Source organism: Odocoileus virginianus, chromosome 17 (genome assembly GCF_023699985.2).
Source record: "Odocoileus virginianus isolate 20LAN1187 ecotype Illinois chromosome 17, Ovbor_1.2, whole genome shotgun sequence".
NCBI classification, from domain to species: domain Eukaryota; kingdom Metazoa; phylum Chordata; class Mammalia; order Artiodactyla; family Cervidae; genus Odocoileus; species Odocoileus virginianus.
This window is the reverse complement of record NC_069690.1, coordinates 9,625,932-9,652,858: the sequence shown is the minus strand read 5'-3', so window position 1 is coordinate 9,652,858 and position 26,927 is coordinate 9,625,932. Positions and strand designations below refer to the sequence as shown.

Below are 26,927 nucleotides of genomic sequence, written 5' to 3'. Positions count from 1 at the left end.
AGCAAGAGATTTGGGTAGATTGTCTAGCTCAGCTATTGCCACAAATTAGGAGTCGCCATTCCAGGGAGTACACAAGTCAGTCTACTGGCATATGAAAAGAAATTATCAGCATATGTATTTATATTTGTATATATAAACTTGTATTTGTATCTGTATATATGTATTTCAACATATATATTTATACTGAACAGTTAAGTATATACATATAACGTAAAAAGAAAAAAAATTTTAAATGCATGGTTGCATTTGATTTTCACAAGATATACCCACATTCGTTTAGAAAAATTTTTTTACTTGAGAACCTCAAGTTGTTCTCTCCTCAGCAGCCAAGGAAATCTTAACCAAACCTATTTTTAAATAAAGTACGTGTTTACAAATAAAATCTTACAAAGATCCAGGTATTCCCAATATATAAAACAGACCAAAGTTGAACTCTCACAAAGGAGAAGAGGAATGACACAGACAAGCAGTTTTAAAATCATATACTAGGCCAACCATCTCATTTTATGGATGAGAACTAAAGCCCAGAGAAGTCAAGTGACTTGCCCAAGATCCACATATAGACAGGCAAGTTTAAAACCAAGTCAAGTATTACTGCTCTTCTACATCATCCTGAAATTAACTTAAGGAAAAAAAGTGCTAGAAAGGCAACTTACACATAAATGATAAAAATTATTTTTTAGGTGTGTCTTAGATTTAGGTAGCTCATTTCTTCCAGATAGTTCAAACGAGTCATACACTACCCAGTATTTCACATTATATGTTTACACATCCATCTGCTGTCTATCTCTTCTACTATAATGTGCTCTGTAAGAACAAGGACTTTCTCTTATTCAAGACATACCACTCCCCTCCCAGCCCAGTACCTAAAATGCCTGGACCACAGAAAGTGCTCAATAAAGTTCAATGAATTGATAAACTTTAAAATGCATGGTATAAATAATAGAGATTCTTCTACTTTTAAAATTTCACATTACTGTAAAAGTTTACATAAATTAGAAATGTCCATTCTGAACATATTTATGATCAACTCTGTTTTTCAATTAACTCATTTCTAAAATTACCTAATTTTAGTCTTGAATTCAAGCAAGATTTCAGTTTATCACTGTTCACTAGTCAATTAAAAAGTCCTTAACCTGCTATTTTGACAAGACTCATGTTTGTTTCACATTTACATTTCACCCATATACTTTAACACCATATTCCATAAGTATACACATATGCCAATTTTATGTCTCTTTGTAAAGGTTCGGGGGAAAAGTTAAATACATATATCCTAAAGCACATTCTCAGTTTCCACAAAGGGGAAACAATACTTTCACTGCGTGCAAGCTTACTTCCTCAGTAGTGTCCGACTCCTTGCTACCCCATGAACTGTAGCCCACCAGACTCCTCTGTCCGTGGAATTTTCCAGGCAAGAATACTGGAGTGGGTTGCCATGCCCTCCTCCAGGGCATCTTTCCGACCCAGGGATCAAATCTGCATTTCTTGCACCTCTCACACTGGCTCTTTACCATGTCTCCTCCACCAGGCTATTTACCATTAAGCCACCAGGTAAGCCCATCTAATAAGGTACCAGGATGTAAATTAACAGGTGAGGAGGGAGGATTGGCAAAAAGGCAGAAAGATGTTCCAAAATCTACCAAGAAATAAAGATACTGAGGCTAGACCACTTAACACTCTTTAACATTTCTAAGATACATGTATGTTCCACATTATATGTTAAGGCCAACAGAAACATCCTCATAAAATTTGTTTCAAATTGTTCCTAAAGCAGAAACATGTTTGAAAGAGAATGTGTGTGTGTGTGTGTGTGTGTGTGTGTGTGAGATAAGAGAAACAGACAGAAAATGTGTATAAAAGGAACACAGAGCTATAAACAGAAATGGTTAATCAAAGGGGTTAAAATGATTCTGGAACAAAATAAAAGTAGTACAACACTGTTCAGCTCCAACTCTACCCCCACTGGAAGTCATTTTTGGGTGCATCAAAAATATCTTGAGAACCCTCACTAACACAGCTGAAAATCAAACTTCTGACACAGAGAAAAGGCTTGAGATAATCAGTAAATGCAGTTGAAAAGATAAAGTAACTGGAAGGAAGCTAAAATAGAGGAAGAGAGGCAATCCAACATGATAATTAAAATTGCAGATCAAAAGAGCGACCAATTTATCGTGGCTTTGGTGGCAGTTACACAGATACGTGTGCGTGTGTACTCAATCGCTAAGTCGTGTCTGACTCCTTGCAACCCCATCAGCTGCAGCCACCAGGCTCCTCTGTCCACGGGACTTTCCAGGCAGCAGTACTGGAGCGGGCGCCATTTCCTCCTCCAGGGGATCTTCCCGACCCAGGGCTGAACCCCCGTCTCCTGCATGTTTTGCACTGGCAGGTGGGATTCTTTACCACTGAGCCACCTAGGAAGCTCCTACACAGATATGTACACTTCTCAAAACTCATGAAACTATATACTTAAAACAGGCATGGTTTATTGTATGAAAAGTTGATTTTTTTAAAAAGCACATAAAATGCCAGGAAATTTTTACTATAAAACACCCAACAGCAAAAAATATTCTAAATGAAACTATTGAACTTTAAGGATAAAAATAGGAAATTTCAAGCAATCAGACAGATAAAACAAATCACTTACAAGGAGGGGGAAAAAAATCAGGTTGGCCTCAGACTTCTCCGCAGCAACACTCAATGTCAGAAGACAACTGGACAACGTCTACCAAGTTCTAAGGAAAAGAAAGTGTAACCCAAGAACATAAAACCCAGCCAAGATGTAGCTCAAGTATAATGGCAAAAGCCTGACATTCTTAAACAAAAGAACTACAAAAAAACAAAAACAAAAACACCCAGGATCCCTTCTATTAAAAAGAAGAAAAAAAAAAGGTTAAAATCTACCCAATCTAAAATCAATCGAAATAGTTTAGGAATGGAAAAATCATGGGAAAAGGATTGATGATAAACACTGAATACATCTGAACAATGTAAAAATAACTGACAAAAATCAGAAGGGGAGGATATAGAAGAATATAAGTACTTAAGTCTTCATCTTTCAAATCAGGCAACACATAAGATCTCCAATCAAATACTGTCTAATTTTAGCATATGTGCTGCCAAAGTAAGCACCAAATATAGTCTAGAAGGAAGATATTAACTTCAGCTTAATATTTTTCATTTTTTAAACTTAGAGCAATCTTTTATTATAAAATATTATCTCATGGTAAAGATTTACTTGAAGTTAAAAGCTAACAATTAATTCAAGTAAATTCAAGTAAAATTACTTTCTAAAAAAGCAACTAATAGTATAATCTCACTCTTGAAAAGTATTTCTTTCAGCCTATCTACTTACTTATCCTTCTATATGTACACACGTACACACACACATACACAGAGATCTGAATAATGTTCTTTCTAATGTTAAAGATGGTTATTTCTGGATGGAGTTTGAGGTGATTTCTTTAAGTTTACCTTTGTAATTTTGTACACTGCTTGAATTCGTTATAATCAAATTTTATCATTTTCCCTCAATTGAGTAATTTTTCTTTAAAGACAGACACCATCTAGGTTAATTCTGCATAGTGGAAAATGCATTTTTTGGGTACTTTTCTGTACTTTTAAAACTTCTACAAAGGGCAGAAAAGAAAAACAAAGGAGCATATGAGAAATCAACCCATATTTCTTAAAAAAAAAAAAAATAAACAATAAAACATATCTAAATGTATAAATAAAAAGGTCAGAACAATATACCTCAAAATATTAATAGTGATTATCACTTAATCATGTTGGTGGCATCTAAGTTTATTTTTCTTGCTTTGATGATTTTATTTTTTTTAAAAAGTATGTATTTCTTTCTAAGATAAGATAAAATTTTTCATTTGGGGAGAAAACACATAGACTAAAAGCTTTTATGTGAAACTCACTAGCCTTATTCCCCCACATCTTTAATCTTAACATTTAAGGAAACTATCCTAGACACTTGGTACTCGACATATTGAAAGCAGTATCTTTGTTTTGTAAGCAGAAGAGAAAAAACTATTTTGGGATGCATGCAATAATCTAAATGAGCAGTTTCTCCTCTTTTAAAATGTTGTACACCACCCCAAGGTAAAACTCCTCTCCTTTTCTTCATCTATTGCAGAAACACATGTACTGTTAGATCGTCCACTACTGAATGAATAACCAGTAATCAAATGTAGATTCACCATGTGACCTCAGGAACAGCACTTAGCCTCTATCTGTAAAATAAAGAAATCTGATTATGCATATATATATATATATATATATATATATATATATGGGTATATATGCATTTTTATAGAAAAACAGCCATGGCTTTTATTACTTAAAAAAAATCTAAGATTCCCACCCTCCACAAAAGGCTTCTGCACTGAATTAGAGAATTACTTCAGTGCTAAAAATGCCTAATTCAATGCAAATAATTGTCAATTATGAAGCAACAAATATATTTCAGTTCATAAATGTTAGTAGGGGTTTAGCTTTCCCTACCTGGAGAAGGAAATCGCAACCCACTCCAGTATTCTTGCCTGGAAAATTCCATGGACTGAGGAGCCTGGTGGGCTATATTGTCCATGGGGTCGCAAAGAGTCGGACACGACTGAGCAACTTCACTTAGCTTTCCCTAAATACACAACAAACATGCAGGAGTGTAAGACCTGAACAAAAAGGAAGAAGTAAAAAGAGAGAAAAGGTTTGAGAGAAACAAGAATAAGGTTCTTATTCTTGAGTTTGGTACAAGACATTAATATAACAGAATATCAAGCAGAAAGTGAAAAACCTGGAACTCAATTTAACAAACATTTAGTTAGGACTTGTTCAACACACAGTACTTGTCCTCAGGAAGTTCACAATCTCATAGAGGGGATGAAACAATCGCAACACAAGTTAAATGTGTTAAATGCCACAAGAGGTACAGTAAAGCACAATGAGGTTCAAACAAAGAAGAGATAAAAGCCAGCTGTGAGGAGGGAAAGCAGGAAGGGTTTTTATGGAGTTGGCTGCACTTGTGAAACAAAATAGCAGAATTTCGAACAGTGGGGGGGAGAATAAAAGTTCAGGAAGGAGCAAACAGAATCACAAAAATGTTGCCAGAGGAAAAGGGATCAAAAATAGCTCTTACATTTTGAGCCTGAGTGAACATCACAAGGGGTGGGGGTCAGGGGGAGTTCAGCCCAGTGAGCAGGGTCGGATGACCTGGTAGTAGAAGGAACACCTCAGCACCTCTTCACATTTGACAGATGAGAATTTTTTATGTCAAGCAGGGAGATATTTAAAGATGTCACTTTTTTTTTTTTTTTAAAGATGTCACTTTAAAATAGCCACACTCATGGCTAGCTCAGAAGTTAACAGCATATAAAATATCCACCTCATAATGTCTACCTCATCACTAAACCTATCGAAACCCCTCACTCCAGGCTATAGGCAGGAAACCCTTCTTCCCTCTCCTCACTCCCAAATGCAAACTTTCTGTTCCTCAGGCTAATAGGAAATAAAAGAAATAACAATGTATTAAGGTCTCTCCCCACAACCCAAAGTAGCAATAACAAAGAAACTAAGCGCTATATTATATTTACTAGGCTTATAAAGAAAGCCTTAGATCCCAGGAACCTGCTACTGTCTCTCTACTTCATCAAACTCCATCTCACCCATTACTCAATACCTCACTGGCTCCATCTGAATGCCTCTTTGCACTGTCATAAACTGCTACAATAAATATGGTTATGATCATAACGGATCACCAGTAGCTCACCTTACAGTGCCCCTGGAACCAGAAGGGGAACTAAAATAAATAAACAAAAGCCTTCAGTAATGGCTCTACTCAAACCCAATTTCACATCTTTACCACTTACCTATGTACGCCAACTGGAATCAAGATTGCCAGGAGAGAAATATCAATAACCTCAGATATGCAGATGACACCACCCTGATAGCAGAAAGCAGAGAAGAACTAAAGAACTAAAGAAAGCAAACTAAGAACTAATGATGAAAGTGAAAGAGGAGAGTGAAAAAGTTGGCTTAAAAGCTCAGTATTCAGAAAACTAAGATCATGGCATCTGGTCCCATCACTTCATGGGAAATAGATAGGCAAACAATGGAAACAGAGACTTTATTTTTGGGGGCTCCAAAATCACTGCAGATGGTGACTGCAGCCATGAAATTAAAAGACGCTTGCTCCTAGGAAGAAAGGCTCTGACCAACCTAGACAGCACATTAAAAAGCAGACACATTACTTTACCAACAAAGGTCCGTCTAGTCAAAGCTATGGTTTTTCCAGTAGTCATGTATGGATGTGAGAGCTGGACTATAAAGAAAGCTGACTGCTGAAGAACTGATGCTTTTGAACTGTGGTGTTGGAGAAGACTCTTGAGAGTTCCTTGGACTGCAAGGAGGTCCAACCAGTCACTGATTTTCTAAAGGAAATCAGTCTTGAATGTTCATTGGAAGGACTGATGCTGAAGCTACAATACTCTGGCCACCTGATGGAAAGAAATGACTCACTAGAAAAGACCCTGATGCTGGGGAAGATTGAAGGCAGGAGGAGACGGGGACGCCAGAGGATGAGACGGTTGGATGGCATCACTGACACGATGGACATGAGTTTGAGTAAGCTCTGGGAGTTGGTGATAAAGCCAGGGAAGCCTGGAGTGCTGTAGTCCACAGGGTTGCAAAGAGTCAGACACGACTAAGCAACTGAAGTGAACTGATATACACCAACAAAGAAAATCACATACACTGGGATTTAAGGCTGAAAGCTGGCTAAAGTCATATTGGAAGGAAAATGAACACCGAGTTATTAAGCTGGCATTTTAATTCAGTTGGCAATAGGAAATGACTGGAGGTACTGAATAGGAGACCGACACAATCAGAGCTGTGCTTTTGGAAGATTATATTTACCACAGCAGGCAGGATGGCAAATTAAATCAGGGAAAATCAGTTAGCTGGATATGTTAACAACCCAGGAAAGCAAACTGAGGATCCCAATTCTAATGACAATGAGGGAAAAAAGAAGAAAGACGAAGGCTCTGGAGAAGATAAAGGCAAAAGAAAACCTGTAGGAGTTGCCACGTGCTTGGACTGTATGATCTAGGAGATAATGAACACATCAGAAAGCGTTGTGAGACCCAGGAGGCCTAGAGTGCAGGAGACTGAACTACAGACAGCTTTCAGGAGTCAACACAAAGAAGTGACAGGTGAATCCTAGAAGCCAACCCCTCCAAAACAGAGAATTCTAAGAAAATAGCAAGCTAAGGAAGAAACCTCAGAAAATAGTCATATTCAGAGGGGAACAAAAGCCAGGGAGGGTGGTAAGGCAACAGACTTATGGAAAAAGTGGTCAGAAGAACCAAATGACTATCCTACACAACAGCATTTAAGGAGACTTATTATTAGCTCAAAATCAAAATTCAAACTGATAGAAAAATGCCATGAGATTTGAGGAACAGGTCACTAGCAAGCTTTAATAGTATAAAAACTGAATCTCAAGAAGATAAGCAAGAAGCAATGGCAGATAAAGAACAATTATTTTCAATGTGGCAGTAAGAAGGAAAGAATGAACTTTACTTTATACGGAAGTATGTATGTATGTATTATTAACAATTAACACAAAGCAACTATACCAGGTTTTGAATTATCTTATCAATTACAAAGTAAATTATAAAAGAATTAGTAGCTAGAATCTCCAAAATAAATGAGAACCTTAAATACCTAACAATGACCCTACGAATTCCCTTGAAGACATAATAATCTAAAATAGATGTCAGTGTTGAGTGTGAGGGCCCAATACCATCACAAAAGGGATTTCTAAAATGGTGTGTCTATGGTTATTTACCAACACATACACTGCTGAACTGCTTTTGTTAATATACAGATAAGAACCACCTACTCAATGAAAACAAAACTACACATAAAATATAAAAACATTCAAATGCTTTTTTGCATTACATAAGTGCTAATCCCAGTCAAAGTCCAAATAGGAGACTACAGGTTAACTTCCCTTTCATATTACAAGTCAAATTCCATAATGCAATAGTTATACAAAACAAATTCTAAACCTCATTCGTAACATTTATTATGAACAAATAGAATGATCAGAGTTAGAATTTGCTCTCTGAACTTAAAAAAGAACTACATCGTACTTGAAAAGTAGACTAGTATGCGTGGCTACATAAAAAGAAAACAATCCACTTTCTCTGTTATGTCTGGATATATAAGATTCCTAGAAATTCTGTGGCAGTGGCAAATTAGATTTGATTTATGGTACTACTATCGAGGAATTATAGTACTCATTTCAAAAAATTAATAACAATATTTTTGTTTTGCTGGGAGAGGACACAGCCCTCTCTTAACAACATTAAGGGGGATAAATGATCAAAGTCTTGGAAAAGTGAATGTGAAAAGGCTTCAATATGTCTCTCAAGGGATGCAGGATGGTTCTCCAAACACTACTTCTTGATCTGGGCTGTTGGTTACAAAGGTGAGTTCACTTTGTGAAATTCTTTGCCCTAAACACTTACTGTCTGCACTCTGTATCTGTAAACATGTGATTATCCAATAGATTAGTCAATATAAAGTTCTTTAAAAATCAAATTTTCTGTTCTAGTGAGGAATTACCTGTTGTCATAGATCCATAACAGGGCAATATTAACAAGCCATCTAGAGTGGTATCTTGGACATCATAATCATAATCAACAGATTCTGCCATCTGAAAAAGTAACTCACAACTTTTTTCGATTTCAAACTGACCTGAAATGAGGGGAGAAAATAATGTCAGCAACTGAACAGCAAAATTATTTAAGAATGAAAAAGAAAAACCCTTCTAGATTTATGTTAGTTTTGCATATTTTAAATATCTCATTTGATCTAAAGTAGATGAATACAAGTTGTACCCAATCCCAACATAAAATTAAAAATACAAGAAATACCAGTTTCCAAGGAATTTAAATCTCTAAAGGAATAAAAACATTTACAGTCATCAAGTCTTTCATCTTGCTAACATGGTATTTGAAGAAGATTCAATAAAGTTAATCATTACCATAGGGGATACTGCATTTGATGTCAAAAATACTTAAAATTCCTTAAAAAGGCTAAGAGATTGTTACAATGTCTCACTTCTGACATTAGTACAGGCAGTGTAGGAGGTGAGCCATGAAATGACTCAGATCTGTTAGCAGAATGCTGCTACTTGAAGAATCACACCAGTCTGAGATTTAACTATTCTATTTTTGATCCAAAAAAGCATGCCTATGAGACACGGATTCCACACCTTATGCACTGCTACCACACAGTACCATCCCACCACTCAAAGAAGAAAGCAGCCAGTAGGATGTCTTTTGAAATAATGAAATTAGTCATTCAGATCCAGGACTGTTTAGTGGTAAACATTTCTACATACGGTAATAAAAGTATTAATATTTTACCATTTAGTATCTTCCTACTAAAAGGTCAGTGTATTTTACATATGTTTACTAAGGAGACTTGTGGTTTTCAGGTTAGTGTAGAATTATCTTACATATCTTATAATAGATACAACATCTACAACTACTCAGATAACCATAAAAGTCTAGGATAAAATGAGTAGAGCCTAGATTTTCCAACAAAAGTACATAGCAGTGTGGTGCCACATTTCCCTCGTTTTTAAACCTGGGACTGAATGCTCACCAGTCAGAAAAACCAAGATGTCTCCAGCCATTTCATTCAAATGGATATCCATGGTCACTTTCACAATCTAGGACAAGAAACACAAGCATAAAATGCTAGTGGAGATAGAAGTCCCCGCCACCACTACCACCATGTCCCTCAGCTCCACAGAAAAATTAAATCTGATTTTCAAAAGTCCTAGGACCTATGAAGGCTGCTGCTAAAATACTACAGAAAAAATGAATTATCAAACTACTCAGTCAAGTAGAATCACAGATACAGAAAAGACATAAAAAGGATGCCAAGCAATACCGCTTGAATGTATGCAGTATTTTCTCTATCTCGTGGACCAATCAAATTGCAGAATTTTTCTCTGACTGGATAAAGCCTTCCGGGTATATCAAATATTGGACAATTTCCAAAGAATGCAGAGAGCTTGGCTAATTCCATTGTTGCTGACATCACTACGACCTTTAAATGCTCCTTCCTGTTGGGAGACTTCTCCTGAAATAGCTTCTTCAATAAACCAAATAAGATGTCCTGAAAGAAAAGTAAATTTCCAATAAGTCACAAGTGTACATAACAACCAACTTATTTTAAGTATTTTGCTCTCTTTAATCAAAAGATTCATATTTTAATTGACTAAAATGTAAGGAAGGGAAGGCAATTCACTGTACAGTACAAAGCTACCCCCAAAGAAATAAAACTATCTAATAAATAAGCAATAAAGTTAAATACTCACTGTAGTTAGAGTTCTCTCATGGGCTTCATCCAAAATAATGACACTGAACTTGGTAAGATTTGGATCTCCCAGAATATGTTTCAGTAAACATCCATCAGTCATGTATTTGATTGCTGTTTCCTAATGTTCAAACAGCAGAGTATATTAACATACACATAAAAAGAAAAATCACAGAAATGCACTCCTGTTTCACAAATTAAATTTTTCCCCTCAAGTGTACAGACATCAAGGGATCAAATTAATCTGACTAAACAAGAGAGTACATAAAATAGCCTAATAATATATTTTAATTACAAGGATGGTAAATTATGAAACTTGTGACCTACACAGGCAGGAAAACTAAGGGAATGTTCTGGGATAAAGCAACAATAAGGAAATACAATGAAGTCAGTGGAAAGTGGTTAAGACAACACAGTGACCTCTGGTGAGCAAGCTGTGGGAAACAATAATGACATGGGATTCGTCCCCGTCTCAGCTGCTATTTTAGAGAACTTAGGAAAAAGAGGAAGGCGGCACCATTCCTATGCTACTCCTCCCTGACCATTTTCCTATTACAAAAATAGGATCAGCCGACTAGCATTAAAAGAAGGTGAGAAAAGGAGTCAACAACCCAAGCTATCCGTAAAACAAGGCAAGGAGAAGACAAAAATCCCAGCAGGGACCACCAGGAATGCAGAGACAGTATTTTGGGGAGTTATTCTGTGCCACTATTGCTAGCCATTCCTATTAGGGACCATAAGCAAATCAGGGATTATTTTGCATCTGGTTCAGGATTCAGAAATCCTGAGGGGATATAAATTGTGGCTATGAACTATTACCATGAATACAGAAGATGCTCAACAAATATTTGCTCAATAAGTTTGTTAACTGTCATTTTTCCACTGACTTCAAGAATTCAACCATACAATATGGATGAATGTTGAAAATATTAGCTAAATGAAATAAGCCACACAAAGGACACAATATTGCATGATCCCACGTTTTAAGTATATAGAAATGCATAGAGATGTAAAGCAGAATAGATGGTACCAGGGACTTCTGGAGGTGGGGGAGATGGGAATGTGGAGATACAGCACTGTTGTTTGGGATGGTGAAAATATTCAGAAAATATAGAGTGGTAACGGTTACAAAATACTATGAATGTACTTAATGCCACGGCATGTTTACCTAAATGTGACCTGAAAATACTAAAAATGGTTAATCTTATTTTATGTATATATTACTACAATAAAATGTCTTTTCAAAGAACACAAATGTAAGTTACATGTCAAGAACTGTTACCAAAGGAAAAAAAAAAAGAACTGTTACAGCTAAAATACGCAAGGGAATCCTATGAAAAAATCAACATAACTGTCACAAAACTAATTGAAAAGGGAGAAAAGGAGAAAAGGGAAGGCACCCAGGAGAAGACATTAATAACGGACAATACAAATTAATTCTAATCTGAGGCTTTGTTTCTTTAAAATGCAAATGAAACTTTGAAGTCAAAATCTTCCATAACTTTTCCCACTCTTTCTATAACTTTACATTACTTAACTAAACACAAACAGAACTTTGGTACCTTGGAGCTGCAATCATCAAAACGAACTTGGTATCCTACTTTGGATCCCAATGTGCATTTCATTTCTTCAGCAACCCTCTGAGCAACAGATATGGCAGCTACTTTTCGTGGTTGCGTCACACCAATCATACCATGTTGTGAAAACCCTACCAAATCCAGAGGTAAAAAACACAAAAATGTTAACCAGGGATTCCCATTAAACTGTTTCCACTCAATCGATACAAAGTGTTCAAGAGTTTCTAAAAGAAAACTCTGCAAAATTAACAACACATTGTCTTACATTTGCACCATGGAAATTTAAGTATTAATTAAAAATAAGAGTATATATGAACAACCATACACATATATATAATAAATAACCATTCTCACATACATAAGAATACATATTAACCATTTAAATGTACATATTTTAATTAGATTTTTTCCAATTTCAGTCTTAAGATTTACTCTAAAGAGTAAGCCAAGAATTTTTAACCCCTAGGAAGACATAAAATTCCACACACTTCCTAAAATAGATTTACTTTTTCCACGGAAGCTTAAATATACCATTTTTCATAGGTTCTACCATTTTAGTATCTCTGAAAGCGAAATGCATCTTATAACTGATGGTATTTTTTCCTTTACTAATAGTATGTAAAATAGTGGTATGTCTTAACAGCATCTTTCTAAAAAAAATGATTTATTTATCTATTTTTGGCTGTGCTGAGTCTTCATTGCTGCGTGGGCTCTTCTCTAGTTTCAGTGACAGGGACTCCTCTCCAGTTGCAGTATATGGGCTTTTCGTTTCAAGCTCTAGGGTGTGAGGGCTTCAGGAGTTGCGGCTCCTGGGCTCTAGGGCAAGGCTTCAATAGTTGTGGCGCATAGGCTTAGCTGTTCCAAGGCATGTGGGATCTTCCCAGACCAGGGATCCAATCCATGTCTCTTGTTTGGCAGGCAGCTTCTTTACCACTGAGCCACCAGGGAAACCCAACAGATAGCATCTTAAAAGACCTGATTTATCAGAGTAAGTTAATATGTAAGCTAAGAAATTTTTATTAATATCCAACATAATTTTGCTGTATAGCAACCTAATGATATAAAGTTTTACCATATTGAAAGGAAAGACAGTGTAAGGGTAATTTGTTAGCTGGCTTGGTGTTGGGAAAATCAAGGAATAGACAGTTATCTGATATCACTCTGTAAAAAGAACCCAGAAATATTAATGTCAGGAACAGATATCAATATATCCCTTCCCCTGAAAATCATTTCAATACCCAACATTCAACAGTCTACTGCAAGACAACCTACTCTACAGCAGAGAATCTACCTATAATTCTATTTGGAATTATTATGGTAACTGAAAATGCCATTTCAACTAATTCCTGAATCTGAAATAAGACTATAAAAAAAAGCGAAATATGCAAGGACAGTGTGCCAAGAGAAGAATCAGACTGTAAAACAAATGATAGGCATTTATGTAATACAGAAGTCCTATTAGCTTTTAAAAGGATATTTTTTTAAATGCTCCCAATATTATCCCAGAATAAAATTACCTGCTTCATACAGATACTTTGGGAGTTGAGTTGTTTTACCACTTCCTGTATTTCCAGTAACAATAAGGAATGAATTGTCCTTCACAGCTTGAATAAGCTTTTTTCTTTGTTTCTGAATGGGAAAAGTTGGAGTAGTTCCTCCCTCCTGTGATGTGCATCCTTTCTCTTCTGTAATGACAGGGCGGGGGGGTGGGGGGGGATGTACAATTAAAAGGCCTGTAAAGATATCTCAATTTCCCAAAACTGAAAAAGAGAGTGACAATAGAATTTTAGGGTTGGAAAGAATCAACCCATGACTTCTCGGTGAAACCCCTTACATCCCATTTGCGAGCGAGTGTTTCTAAGCTCAGAGCAACTTTTTAGTGAGATCAACTTGAGCATTTCTTAATGCATAACTCAAAGTATCTGACAAAGTAAGCCTAGCACAAGGCAATATATTTGCAGGTATACCTATCCAGAAGCACAAAACCCAATTTCATTAAATAATAGACCCCAAAACTGGAACAGGGCAGAAAAACTCTCAGCTGAATGAAAAGCCACCTGTATTTGCTTCTGATTCACGGTTCAAGTTAGGTCCCCGTTCAGAGTGACTGATATCCCAGAAGGCCAAGTGGTGGGTAACCATGGAAACTGGCTCCTGGAAACTGGCTCCCTTCATACCGTACCCAAAGGCAGGCTGGCGGCCCGGCGGAGGGGCGGAGGGGTGGGAGGGGGAACGGGTGGGTAGAGAACAAAGGCTTTCTGAGCCTATTTAAGAGCAGGACGCGTCCCGGCGTTGGGGTGCACTTTTTTGCCCCCCAGCAGGGTTTTCGCCCAACTTAGGTCTGGGACCGCCCCTCTCCAGTCCAAAGTGGCTCTCTGGACGCAAAGTTCGCCTCCGGCGTGGAGGGTGACAGGAAGGCTGCAGCCTGCAGCCTCCTCTTCTCCGCCTGTCTCAGGCGGACTTTCATCCCCTCCACCCCCCCAAAGCCCCATGCTACCAGTCCCGCTGGCCTCCGCGGAGTCCCGCGGACCGCACCTCTATCCGCGACGGAACCTGCCGAAGGCCGCTCTTCCTGGAGGTCTCTCGAACGCTCACCTTCCTCCTGCCGCCTTGGCGCCCTGCCCGCGACGGCGGGAAACCGGGACATAGACCTGGCCCCGAGCGGAGGTGAGCACGTCCACCGGTCCTGGGGAGATGGGCGGGGAGAGGCGAAGACGCGCCCTGATGACGTCGCGGTGTTTACTTCCGCGCGTGCGACTCGGGCGAGGGGAGGGGGAGCCGCCCGATGACGTGGCGCGAGGAGCCCGCCCGCCCGGGCGCCTAGCGGAGCGCTGTCCCCTGGGTGTTTCCCGCCCGCCGCCGGCGTGCGGTGCGGTTCCGCGCGCAAAGCCAGCCCCGACGTCCGGGAGGGCCCGGTCTAGGGTCTCCGCTTGTGCGCAAAAGGACCGGGAGACGCCTTTTTTGAATCAGTGGTGGCTGCAGACGCATCCAACCTTCACACACCTAGCGTGATGTGGCCCTTTATCAGGAGCTGAAATCTTTCCTAGCGTTCGGCGTTCCACAATATTCTCACCTTCAGTGAAAGTCGCTCAGTGGTGTCCGACTCTTTGCGACCCCAGGGACTATACAGGCCATGGAATTCTCCAGGCAAGGATACTGGACTGGGTAGCCGTTCCCTTCTCCAGGGGAATCTTCCCAACCCAGGGATCGAACCCAGGTCTCCCGCATTGCGGGCGGATCCTTTACGAGCTGAGCCACAATTGCTCGTTCTGAAATGTCTTGCAAAGGCACACGGGTTATGAGTGGCACGCCTGAACTTCTTGTTCTGTAGTGTCAAAAATTAGGCTCCCCACGCTGTTCATCGGGGACCCTGTGAACATACATAGGACCCCGCATGTTAAATTATATTTACGTGTGTATTTCCTTCTCCTTTCCCCCAGCTAAACGCAGGGCAGCAGCTTTAGAAAATTGTGATACACTCGACCCAGCAAAGTGTTTCAAAGTGGGCTGTCAATATTTTTTGAAATTGCTGGATGGTTGGATGAATGATTTGATTTCCAGAAACGTTAATCTCATTTATTTATTTTGCTGCACCACGGGCATCTTGTGTGATCTTAGTTCAGCAACCAGGGATGAAACCGGTGCCCCCAGCCCTGGAATCCAGGGGTCTTAACCACTGGACTGTCAAGGAAGTCCCCTGAGCTCATTTGAATGGTTGTTGATTCCTTGGAAACCACAAGAACTGAAAAGTTAAATGCATATACAGCAATTGAGGTGGGGTAACTTTTTCAGCATAGGTACTTTGTGAAGCAGGTCTTTCTGTTATAGAAACTTGCAATTTTGTAAGTGGCATCAATTGTAACAAAAGCTGTGCAAGAAGATTATTTCTTGGACTTTCCAACTCTTCCTGCTGTTAGACTTAACCAGTCAGTTCAGTTCAGTTGCTCAGTCGTGTCCAACTCTTTGCGACCCCATGAATCGCAGCACGCTAGGCCTCCCTGTCCATCACAAACTCCCAGAGTTTACTTAAACTCCTGCCCATCGAGTCGGTGATGCCATCCAGCCATCTCATCCTCTCTCATCCCCTTCTCCTGCCACCAACCCCTCCCAGCATCAGGGTCTTTTCCAATGAGTCAACTCTTCACATGAGGTGACCAAAGTATTGGAGCTTCAGCTTCAGCATCAGTCCCTCCAATGAACACCCAGGACTGATCTCCTTTAGGATGGACTGGTTGGATCTCCTTGCAGTCCAAGGGACTCTCAAGAGTCTTCTCCAACACCATAGTTCAAAAGCGTCAATTTTTCGGTGCTCAGCTTTTTTCACAGTCCAACTCTCACATCCATACATGACCACTGGAAAAAGACTTAACCGGTACTTCCTGCTGAAGACAACTCAAATTATCACTTTACATTAACTAGAGGTCACTACTTTCCTATCTGACTAGGTTTCAAAAGATGTCATTGGACCTTAAGATTTTGCTATACTCATTAAAAATATATGTAAACCAACTCCTCTTAAATGGGACTGATAAACATCTCCTAAAATGCAAGTTTATCAGATTTCGAGTGAGAGCAACTTTCTAATAACTTTGTATCTCCAAACCTGAGTTCTACAGGAATAAATCTGTAGAAGGACATCCCAGGTTTCTCTCATCCATTAAAGGAATCTCCTAACATCCTATATTCTGCTAGAAATTTAAACTATCACAAATCAAAGAAACCACAAAAAAGCAAAAATACATTTGTAGTATAGGCAAGGTATTGGTGAATACAGGGCATGATAAGTCACTTTTGGGGCTTCCCTGGTGATGGTGTTTTTAAGTCCTTCAGTTGTGTCTGCCTCTCTGAGACCCCACGGACTGTAGCACACCAGGCCTCCCTCTCCATCACCAACTCCCAGAGCTTGCTCAAACTCATGTCTATCGAATCAATGATGCTATCCAACCATCTCATCCTCTGTGGTCCCCTTCTCCACCTGCCTTCTAATCTTTCCCAGCATCAGGGTCTTTTCTAATGGGTCGGCTCTTCACATCAGGTGGCCAAAGTATTGGAACTTCAGCTTCAGCATCAGTCCTTCCAATAATTATTCAGGATTGATTTCCTTTAGGATGGACTGGTTTGATCTCCTTGCAGTCCACGGGACTCTCAGGAGTCTTCTCTAGAACCATAGTTCTAAAGCATCAGTTCTTTGGTCCTCAGCCTTCTCTATGGTGACTCACCCGGATTGGGCGAGTTTAATTCAGATGACCATTATGTCTACTACTGCAGGCAAGAATCCCTTAGAAGAAATGGAGTAGTACTCATAGTCAACAAAAGAGTACAAAATGCAGTTCAGTTCAGTTCAGTTCAGTCACTCAGTCGTGTCCGACTCTTTGCGACCCCATGAATTGCAGCACACCAGGCCTCCCTGTCCATCACAAACTCCCGGAGTTTACTCAAACTCATGTCCATCGAGTTGGTGATGCCATCCAGCCATCCCATCCTCTGTCGTCCCCTTCTCCTCCTGCCCCCAATCCCTCCCAGCATCAGGGTCTTTTCCAATGAGTCAACTCTTCCCATGAGGTGACCAAAGTATTGGAGTTTCAGCTTCAGCATCAGTCCCTCTAATGAACACCCAGGACTGATCTCCTTTAAGATGGACTGGTTGGATCTCCTTGCAATCCAAGGGACTCTCAAGAGTCTCCAACACCACAGCTCAAAAACATCAATTTTTTGGTGCTCAACTTTCTTCACAGTCCAACTCTCACATCCATACATGACCACTGGAAAAACCATAGCCTTGACTAGACAGACCTTTGTTGGCAAAGTAATGTCTCTGCTTTTTAATATGCTGTCTAGGTTGGTCATAACTTTCCTTCCAAGGAGTAAGTGTCTTTTAATTTCATGGCTGCAATCACCATCTGCAGTGATTTTGACTTAGGTGCAATCTCAAAAAGGACAGAATGACCTCTGTTTGTTGCACTGGTGACTCAGTGGTAAAGAATCTGCCTGCCAGTGCAGGACACAGGTCCCATCACTGATTCGGGAGGATCACACCCCTTGGGGCAACTAGGCCCACATGCCACACTACTGAGCCTGTGTTCTAGAACCTGTGAGATGCAACCACTGAAGCCCAGGAGCCTGGAGCCCATGCTCCACAGTAAGAGAAACCACCGCCACGGGAAGCCCACATACAGCAACTAGAGAGTAGCCCTCACTCACTGCAGCTAGAGAAAGCCCACTTGCAGCAACAAAGACCCATTGCAGCCATAGGGAAATAAATCTTTTTAAGAAAATAGTCACTTTCTAAGAAAATGAGCAGAATCATCTCAGACCAATGACAGTTACCATTTATTGAGCACTTAGCAGTCAAACATATAATATAAATTTTTTCATTTATTCTTCACAAAAACCCATAAAAGTAATTATCACTAATTTTCATATATGGGAATCAAGGCTCACATATTTGCCCAAGATAACAAAACAAAGAAGTAATAGGACTAGGTTTCAAAGCCACACTAATAACCACTATACTGTAATGGAAGGTGGAATTACCTAAATCTTGGTGACTAAAATATTTTCTTCCAATGTTTGTAAATCAACTATTATAAAATTATTTCATTCTCACATGAGAATCACCTAATAAGAGGATCCAGAATAAAACCTGCAAGCCAAGAATAAGAAAAAGTAAAAAGCTCAAATGTATTAGGGCAGAAATAAATGCAAAAGAAACTAAAGAGACCATAGCAAAAATTAACAAAGCTAAAAGCTGGTTTTTTGAAAAAATTAACAAAATTGACAAACCATTAGCAAGACTCATTAAGAAACAAAGGGAGAAGAACCAAATTAACAAAATTAGAAATGAAAATGGAGAGATCACAACAGACAACACTGAAATACAAAGGATCATAAGAGACTACTACCAGCAGCTCTATGCCAATAAAATGGACAACTTGGAAGAAATGGACAAGTTCTTAGAGAAGTATAACTTTCCAAAACTGAACCAGGAAGAAATAGAAGATCTTAACAAAACCATCACAAGCAAGGAAATCGAAACTGTAATCAGAAATCTTCCAGCAAACAAAAGCCCAGGACCAGATGGCTTCACAGCTGAATTCTACCAAAAATTTAGAGAAGAGCTAACACCTATCTTACTCAAACTCTTCCAGAAAATTGCAGAAGAAGGTAGACTTCCAAACTCATTCTATGAGGCCACCATCACCCTAATTCCAAAACCAGACAAAGATGCCACAAAAAAAGAAAACTACAGGCCAATATCGCTGATGAACATAGATGCAAAAATCCTTAACAAAATTCTAGCAAACAGAATCCAACAACATATTAAAAAAATCATTCATCATGACCAAGTGGGCTTTATCCCAGGAATGCAAGGATTCTTTAATATCCGCAAATCAATCAATGTAATACACCACATTAACAAATTGAAAGATAAAAACCATATGATTATCTCAATAGATGCAGAAAAAGCCTTTGACAAAATTCAACATCCATTTATGATTAAAACTCTCCAGAAAGCAGGAATAGAAGGAACATACCTCAACATAATAAAAGCTATATATGACAAACCCACAGCAAGCATCACCCTCAATGGTGAAAAATTGAAAGCATTTCCCCTGAAATCAGGAACAAGACAAGGGTGCCCACTCTCACCACTACTATTCAACATAGTTTTGGAAGTTTTGGCCACAGCAATCAGGGCAGAAAAAGAAGTAAAAGGAATCCAGATAGGAAAAGAAGAAGTGAAACTCTCGCTGTTTGCAGATGACATGATCCTCTACATAGAAAACCCTAAAGACTCTACCAGAAAATTACTAGAGCTAATCAACGAATACAGTCAAGTTGCAGGATATAAAATTAACACACAGAAATCTCTTGCATTCCTATACACTAACAATGAGAAAACAGAAAGAGAAATTAAGGAAACAATACCATTCACCATTGCAACAAAAAGAATAAAATACTTAGGAGTATATCTACCTAAAGAAACAAAAGACCTATACATAGAAAACTATAAAACACTGATGAAAGAAATCAAAGAGGACACAAATAGATGGAGAAATATACCATGTTCATGGATTGGAAGAATCAATATTGTCAAAATGGCTATACTACCCAAAGTAATCTATAGATTCAATGCAATCCCTATCAAACTACCAACAGTATTTTTCACAGAACTAGAACAAATAATTTCACAATTTGTATGGAAATACAAAAAACCTCGAATAGCCAAAGTAATCCTGAGAAAGAAGAATGGAACTGGAGGAATCAATCTGCCTGACTTCAGACTCTACTACAAAGCCACAGTCATCAAGACAGTATGGTACTGGCACAAAGACAGAAATATAGATCAATGGAACAGAATAGAAAGCCCAGAGATAAGTCCACGAACCTATGGTCACCTTATCTTCGACAAAGGAGGCAAGGATATACAGTGGAAAAAAGATAACCTCTTTAACAAGTGGTGCTGGGAAAACTGGTCAACCACCTGTAAAAGAATGAAACTAGAACACTTTCTAACACCATACACAAAAATAAACTCAAAATGGATTAAAGATCTAAATGTAAGACCAGAAACTATCAAACTCCTAGAGGAGAACATAGGCAAAACACTCTCCGACATAAATCACAGCAGGATCCTCTATGACCCACATCCCAGAATTTCAGAAATAAAAGCAAAAATAAACAAATGGGACCTAATGAAACTTAAAAGCTTTTGCACAACAAAGGAAACTATAAGCAAGGTGAAAAGACAGCCCTCAGATTGGGAGAAAATAATAGCAAATGAAGCAACAGACAAAGGATTAATCTCAAAAATATACAAGCAACTCCTCCAGCTCAACTCCAGAAAAATAAATGACCCAATCAAAAAATGGGCCAAAGAACTCAACAGACATTTCTCCAAGGAAGACATACAGATGGCTAACAAACACATGAAAAGATGCTCAACATCACTCATTATCAGAGAAATGCAAATCAAAACCACAATGAGGTACCATTATACGCCAGTCAGGATGGCTGCTATCCAAAAGTCTACAAGCAATAAATGCTGGAGAGGGTGTGGAGAAAAGGGAACCCTCTTACACTGTTGGTGGGAATGCAAATTAGTACAGCCACTATGGAAAACAGTGTGGAGATTTCTTAAAAAGCTGGAAATAGAACTGCCATATGACCCAGCAATCCCACTTCTGGGCATACACACCAAGGAAACCAGATCTGAAAGAGCCACATGCACCCCAGTGTTCATCGCAGCACTGTTTATAATAGCCAGGACATGGAAGCAACCCAGATGCCCATCAGCAGACGAATGGATGAGGAAGCTGTGGTACATATACACCATGGAATATTACTCAGCCATTAAAAAGAATTCATTTGAATCAGTTCTAATGAGATGGATGAAACTGGAGCCCATTATACAGAGTGAAGTAAGCCAGAAAGATAAAGACCATTACAGTATACTAACACATATATATGGACTTTAGAAAGATGGTAACGATAACCCTATATGCAAAACAGAAAAAGAGACTCAGATGTATGGAACAGACTTGTGGACTCTGGGAGAAGGCGAGGGTGGGATGTTTCAGGAGAACAGCATTGAAACATGTGTATTATCTAGGGTGAAACAGATCACCAGCCCAGGTTGGGTACATGAGACAAGTGCTCGGGCCTGGTGCACTGGGAAGACCCAGAGGGATTGGGTGGAGAGGGAGGTGGGAGGGGGGACTGGGATGGGGAATACATGTAAATCCATGGCTAATTCATATCAATGTATAACAAAAACTACTGTAATGATGTAAAGTAATTAGCCTCCAACTAATAAAAATTTAAAAAAAAAAAAAAAAAGCTCAAATGTTGTTTAACACTATTGATTTTAAAACCAAGGCCATTTAAAACATGTTACCATTAATAACCATGTGGTCAGGGTTATTTTGTATTGAAAGATCAACAGTTATTTCCTGCTCAGTGAGTTTACAAATTATAATGGCAAGTAAGATACAAGTACAGATTGAAAATAGAAAATACATGGGTTGAATCTGCAAAGAAAAGTCAGCGTTCCCAACAACATTGACTCTACTTCCTGTTATCTTTGGCTCACAAGAAAAACCTGAAGGAAATAATATTCCAAAAAGTGTGAGAAGTGTGATTTGCACCTTGCTGCTATTGATTCATAAGCAGTCTGTCAAAATGTTCTTGAATCCATACAATGTACTTCTGAGCATTCAAAAGGACAGGAAGGAGTCTCGGTATTCAATATTTACAGGGATTTCCCTGGCGGTCAGTGGTTAAGACCCCACACTTCCACTGCAGAGCGCTCAGGTTCAATCCGTAGTGCAGGGGGAAAAAAAGACTTACAAAAATGGGATCTAATTTTTAAGTTGGAGAAGGAAATGGCAGCCCACCCCAGTATTCTTGCCTGGAGAATCCCATGGACAGAAGAGCCTGGAGGGCTACAGACCATGGGGTCGCAAAGAGTCAGACAGGACTGAGCAACTAACACACACACACACACACACACACACAATTTTTAAGTCCTTTTAAGAAAGAAAGGAGAGTAGAGAACCATGGTTATAATTTAAAAGAAACAAGTGGTATAGAAAGAAAAATTATCACAGATATTAATACAGTAAAATCCAGAAAGTCAAAAACACCAGACAAATGGCAATATGTTGAATGTTAATCATAAAAGAAAGTTAAGAAAGAAAGTAAGCGATAGTGTCAAAGTCCATGGATTTTCTTTTTAATCCATGAATTTGACCAAACCAACAGTTGTTTTGGTAAAGAGAAGTAGATAAGAGCCAGACTGTAAGTGGTTGGGGAAAGAATTAGAGAGAACACTGAAAAATGTACTTAATGCACTTGGAGATGTTTGATTAGAATCAAGTAAGGTAAATGAAAGGAGAGAAAAATAGCCAGAAAAAGATGCTGCTGATACAGTGTATGTGTGATGATTCATGGTCACTGAAATTGTTGGGGGTATAATTACAAGGTGTCTTTAGGAGACTTGAAACACAGAGGTCGTGATGAGGGAGAAAAAGTACGTTCACATCTTGAGAATGAAGGCAGGACTAGAAGAGGGAGAACAAACTTGTAATCAAAGTAGGTGTAATACATCTGCATTTGTGACAAATTTGTATCCCCAAATATGAATCTGATTGTTCCTCTCTGTCTCTCTCTTTATTTCTGTCTTTCTTGTAAACCAGAATTTTCTTCTGTTCCAGTCCTCACCAGAGAAGAAACAAAGATATAAGTACACACCTGACCTAGAGGCCTAGATCGGAGCTTTCTGTGCATGCTGGAAGAACTGGTTATTGCTTTTCTCAGGCAGGTAAGACTGAGCCTCAAGAGGGCAGAGAGAAGAGAGAATGCAAGGAGAAAGGAAGAACTGATTGAAGGAATAAGGAGCCCTCAAAGTAACCAAGACAAAGAGGATCTTTCACTAGAAAGTCCTAGTAACAGGCATTCAAGATGAGCCACCTGAAGTTTGGACCATTCCTCTTTTAAAAATAAGTTAAAAGCCAAAACTATGACCAGTTAGTCACTTAGCACTCCTGGATGCATATAGGCGTGGAAAGTGAGAGGGAAGCTTGTATGTTTTGCAGGGAATGGAGACATGAAGAACCTCACTCCCTAAACCAGGCAGAGTTAGACAGAAACAGTAGAGAATTTTCCTATGAGTGAGGTAGTGGACCCTATGCCACTGTTATATATTCTATTAACATTCCTGTAGATGTTACTGCTTTAGGCACTTGGAGGAAAACAGTTAGACGGCCATACCATTGAACTTATAGACCCAGATGCTCGGAAAGATTGAAGGCGAGAGGAGAAGGGGATGACAGAGGATGAGATGGTTGGATGGCATCACTGACTCAATGGACATGAGTCTGAGTAAACTCCAAGAGCTGGTGATAGACAGGGAGGCCTGGCAGGCTGCAGTCCATGGGGTCGCAAAGAGTCAGACATGGCTGAGCGACTGAACTGACTGAACCAAACCCTTCAGTTCAAAAGTAAAAAAAATCATCATCCTACTTTCTTCTCTTTCTTTGTTCTTTTTTCAGTGGGCATATATTAAGATTTGATAAGTATCACGAGGCCACTTACCAAGCAGTCATTAATCATTCATCAATAATAATATTTAATTGCAGGACTTCCCTGGTAGTCTTTAAGACCTTGTGCTTCCAATGCAGGGATTAAGAGTTTGATCCCTGGTTGGGGAACTAACTTCCCACATGCTGTGTGGTATGGCCAGAGAAATTTGTTTTAAATTTTATTTCATAGAGAGGCTAATAAAACTTGTGACACTTTTAATCATTGTCAATGAAAATTGATACTTTACACATATGTGTAATAATCGTGCATGAGTGTGTGGCATTCCCATTATTCTATCAATACAACAGGAACTCTTTGAAATAAAAGCTCAGTGAGGGGCTTCCCTGGTGGACCAGTGGTTCAGAATCCGCCTTCCAATGCAGGAGACAGAGGTTCAGTCCCTGGTTGGGGAACCAAGATCCCACATGTTCGTGTGCTACAACTGGAGTCTACACACCACAATGAAGATCCTGCGTGCCACCACTGAGACCCCACACAGTCAAAAATAAATAAACATATTTTTTAAAAAAGCTCAAAGAGTACTCTAACTTTCTGTTCATTCATTCGTGTGTTCATTCAATAAGTATTAGAAAGCACACCGTATTATTCACCCTTCTTAATAGCCATACAGAGGCATAAAATACACATAAGAGATTATGTGTATAATCTCTTAAAATACACATAAGAGATAAATAATTACAGGAGGAAAAACTAGCTAGAGTGATAAGAAATTTTTTGGAGTTAATGCTATTTGAGCTGAGCTTTGAAAGTTGGAAAGATTTCAGTAAATTCCAGGGAAAGATTTTGGATAGAGGAAATCTCACAAAGACACTAATAGAGTGACCAAGATATTATTAATTGTGGATGATTGAAAAATCTGCGAAATTAATATTTTATCTCTGGTGATCGTCTGTAAATCTTTCACTTGCCTGAAGGTGGCAAGCTGGGTTTATTTGAGAAACTCCAGCATCAACATTATTTGAAGAGAAAAATGAAACAGTACTATATCTCTAGGAAGAAAACAAAACAAAACCTTTTATTCACATTCAACTCACAAAATCAAAAAGTAAAGAAGATTGAAATTGCTAACATAAGTAAACATTTAAATACTGTACATATTTAATATTACTTATTTCAACACAGAGATTTTGTATCACAAGTATTTTACATTCTAAATTTTATTGTCCTTATTGATTTCTCAGTTATGATACAATTTTTTCATAGGAGAAAGAGAGGAACTATACTTTTTAAACATGACCATTAAAATCTGTGATAGAGCCTGTGTGTAAGACTTTGGGGATGTGGTAGATTTTATTGAGCCCTAATTTCTTCATGCTAAAAAGTATTATTTTTAGCGTATACATGCCGCATGCTCAGTCACTTTAGTCGTGTCCGACTCTTTGCAGCCCTGTGAACTGTTGCCTGCCAGGCTCCTCTGTCCATGGGATTCTCCAGGCAAAAATACTGGAGTGGGTTGCCATGCCCTCCTCAAGGGGATCTTCCCCACCCAGGGATCGAACCCTCATCTCCTGCATTGCAGATGGATTCTTTACCTTGGAGTCACCAGGTAAACCCTTTTGGTGTATAGCTGTATGCATTTTTTGATGAGTCATATGGTATATAACCACCACTATAGTAAAGACATAAGATAGTTACATTATTCTAAGAAATTCCCTTGTGCTCATCTGTGGGTCAGTCACTTCCTTCACCTCTGGATGCTGGCAACCACTTGTTTTCTGCCTCTATAGTTTTGCCTATTCCAAAATATTATATGAATGGAATCATACACTATGTACTCTTTTCTAGTCTGGCTTCTTTCATTTAGCATAATTACCTTAAGATTCAGCTATAGTTGAATACAGTTTTAGTGTGTATTAATAATGTAATCCTTTTTATTGTTGAGTAGTATTTTGATCTATGGATGTATCACAATTTATTTATCAGTTCATTAATACAGGAAAGTTATGTTGTTTCCAGTTTTTGGTGATTATGCACAAAGTTACCATAAACATTGGCATACGTATTTTTGAGTGTCCTTATATTTTTGTTTTTCTTGAGTGAATATATAGGAGTGGAATTGCTAGGTCAAATGATAAATATATGTTTACAAGAAACTGCCAAACCATTTTTCCAAAGTGACTGATCCATTTTGCACTTCTACCAGCCATATATGAGAATTCCAGTTGCTTTCCATTCTTGCTAGGACTTGATATCGTCAATTTGATTGTTTGTTTGTTTTACCATTCTAATAGGTAGTAGTCAGATGTCATTGTGGTTGTAACTTGCATATCTCTATGGAATGATATTGACAATATTTTATGTATTTCTTTATAGTCTGTGTATCTTCTTTGGTGAAATATCTGTTCAAATCTTTTGCCCACTGGTGTATGCGAGGGAGAGGTTACTTATTTTATTATTAAGTTTTGAGAATTCCTTATGGATTCTGGATTCAAGTCCTTTATCAGATATATGCTTTGCAAACATTTTTACCTAATCTTTGGCTTGCCTTTTAATTTTGTTAATTGTATCTTTCAGAGAGAAGTGTTTAATTTTGATGAAGTTCAATTTACTGAATTTGTGTGTGTGCTTTTGGTGTGGTATCTAAGAAATCTTTGCTTCATCCAAGGTCACAAAGATTTTCTCATGTGTTTTCTTCTAGAGTTTTTATCGTTGTAGGTTATGTAGTTTGGTTTATAATCCATTTTGAATTGATCTTTGTGTAAGATATGGGTCAGGTTCTTTTTAAAATTTTAATTAATTAATTAATTGAATTTTGGTTGCACTGGGTCTTCATTGCTGTGAGTAGGCTTCCTCTAGTTGTGGTGAGCAGGGGCATTTCTTGTTGCAGAGCGCAGACTCTAGATA

At 38.6% G+C, this 26,927-nt stretch overlaps 1 protein-coding gene and 1 long non-coding RNA gene across 3 annotated transcripts in view; one reads left to right on the top strand and one right to left on the bottom strand.

Moving 5' to 3' along the window:
- Positions 1 to 14,698, bottom strand: part of DHX40 (DEAH-box helicase 40) — a 46,995-nt gene extending 32,297 nt beyond the window's left edge. Inside the window, exons 1-7 of one of the 2 annotated variants that reach the window (XM_070478564.1) lie at positions 14,514 to 14,698; positions 13,496 to 13,663; positions 11,964 to 12,109; positions 10,403 to 10,522; positions 9,973 to 10,200; positions 9,682 to 9,748; positions 8,635 to 8,766 (exon numbers count right to left, since the gene is read on the bottom strand). In XM_070478564.1, the coding sequence (XP_070334665.1) occupies positions 8,635 to 8,766; positions 9,682 to 9,748; positions 9,973 to 10,200; positions 10,403 to 10,522; positions 11,964 to 12,109; positions 13,496 to 13,663; positions 14,514 to 14,625 (973 nt within the window). In that variant the 5' untranslated portion in view covers positions 14,626 to 14,698. The remainder of the gene's footprint in view (positions 1 to 8,634; positions 8,767 to 9,681; positions 9,749 to 9,972; positions 10,201 to 10,402; positions 10,523 to 11,963; positions 12,110 to 13,495; positions 13,664 to 14,513) is intronic. The other variant, XM_070478565.1, reaches the window with a different exon arrangement.
- LOC139039002 (uncharacterized) lies at positions 14,557 to 24,599 on the top strand. The gene is made up of 2 exons (XR_011492100.1): positions 14,557 to 14,645; positions 23,177 to 24,599. It is a non-coding gene; the product is annotated as an uncharacterized lncRNA (long non-coding RNA).
- Positions 24,600 to 26,927: the final 2,328 nt, after the last annotated feature.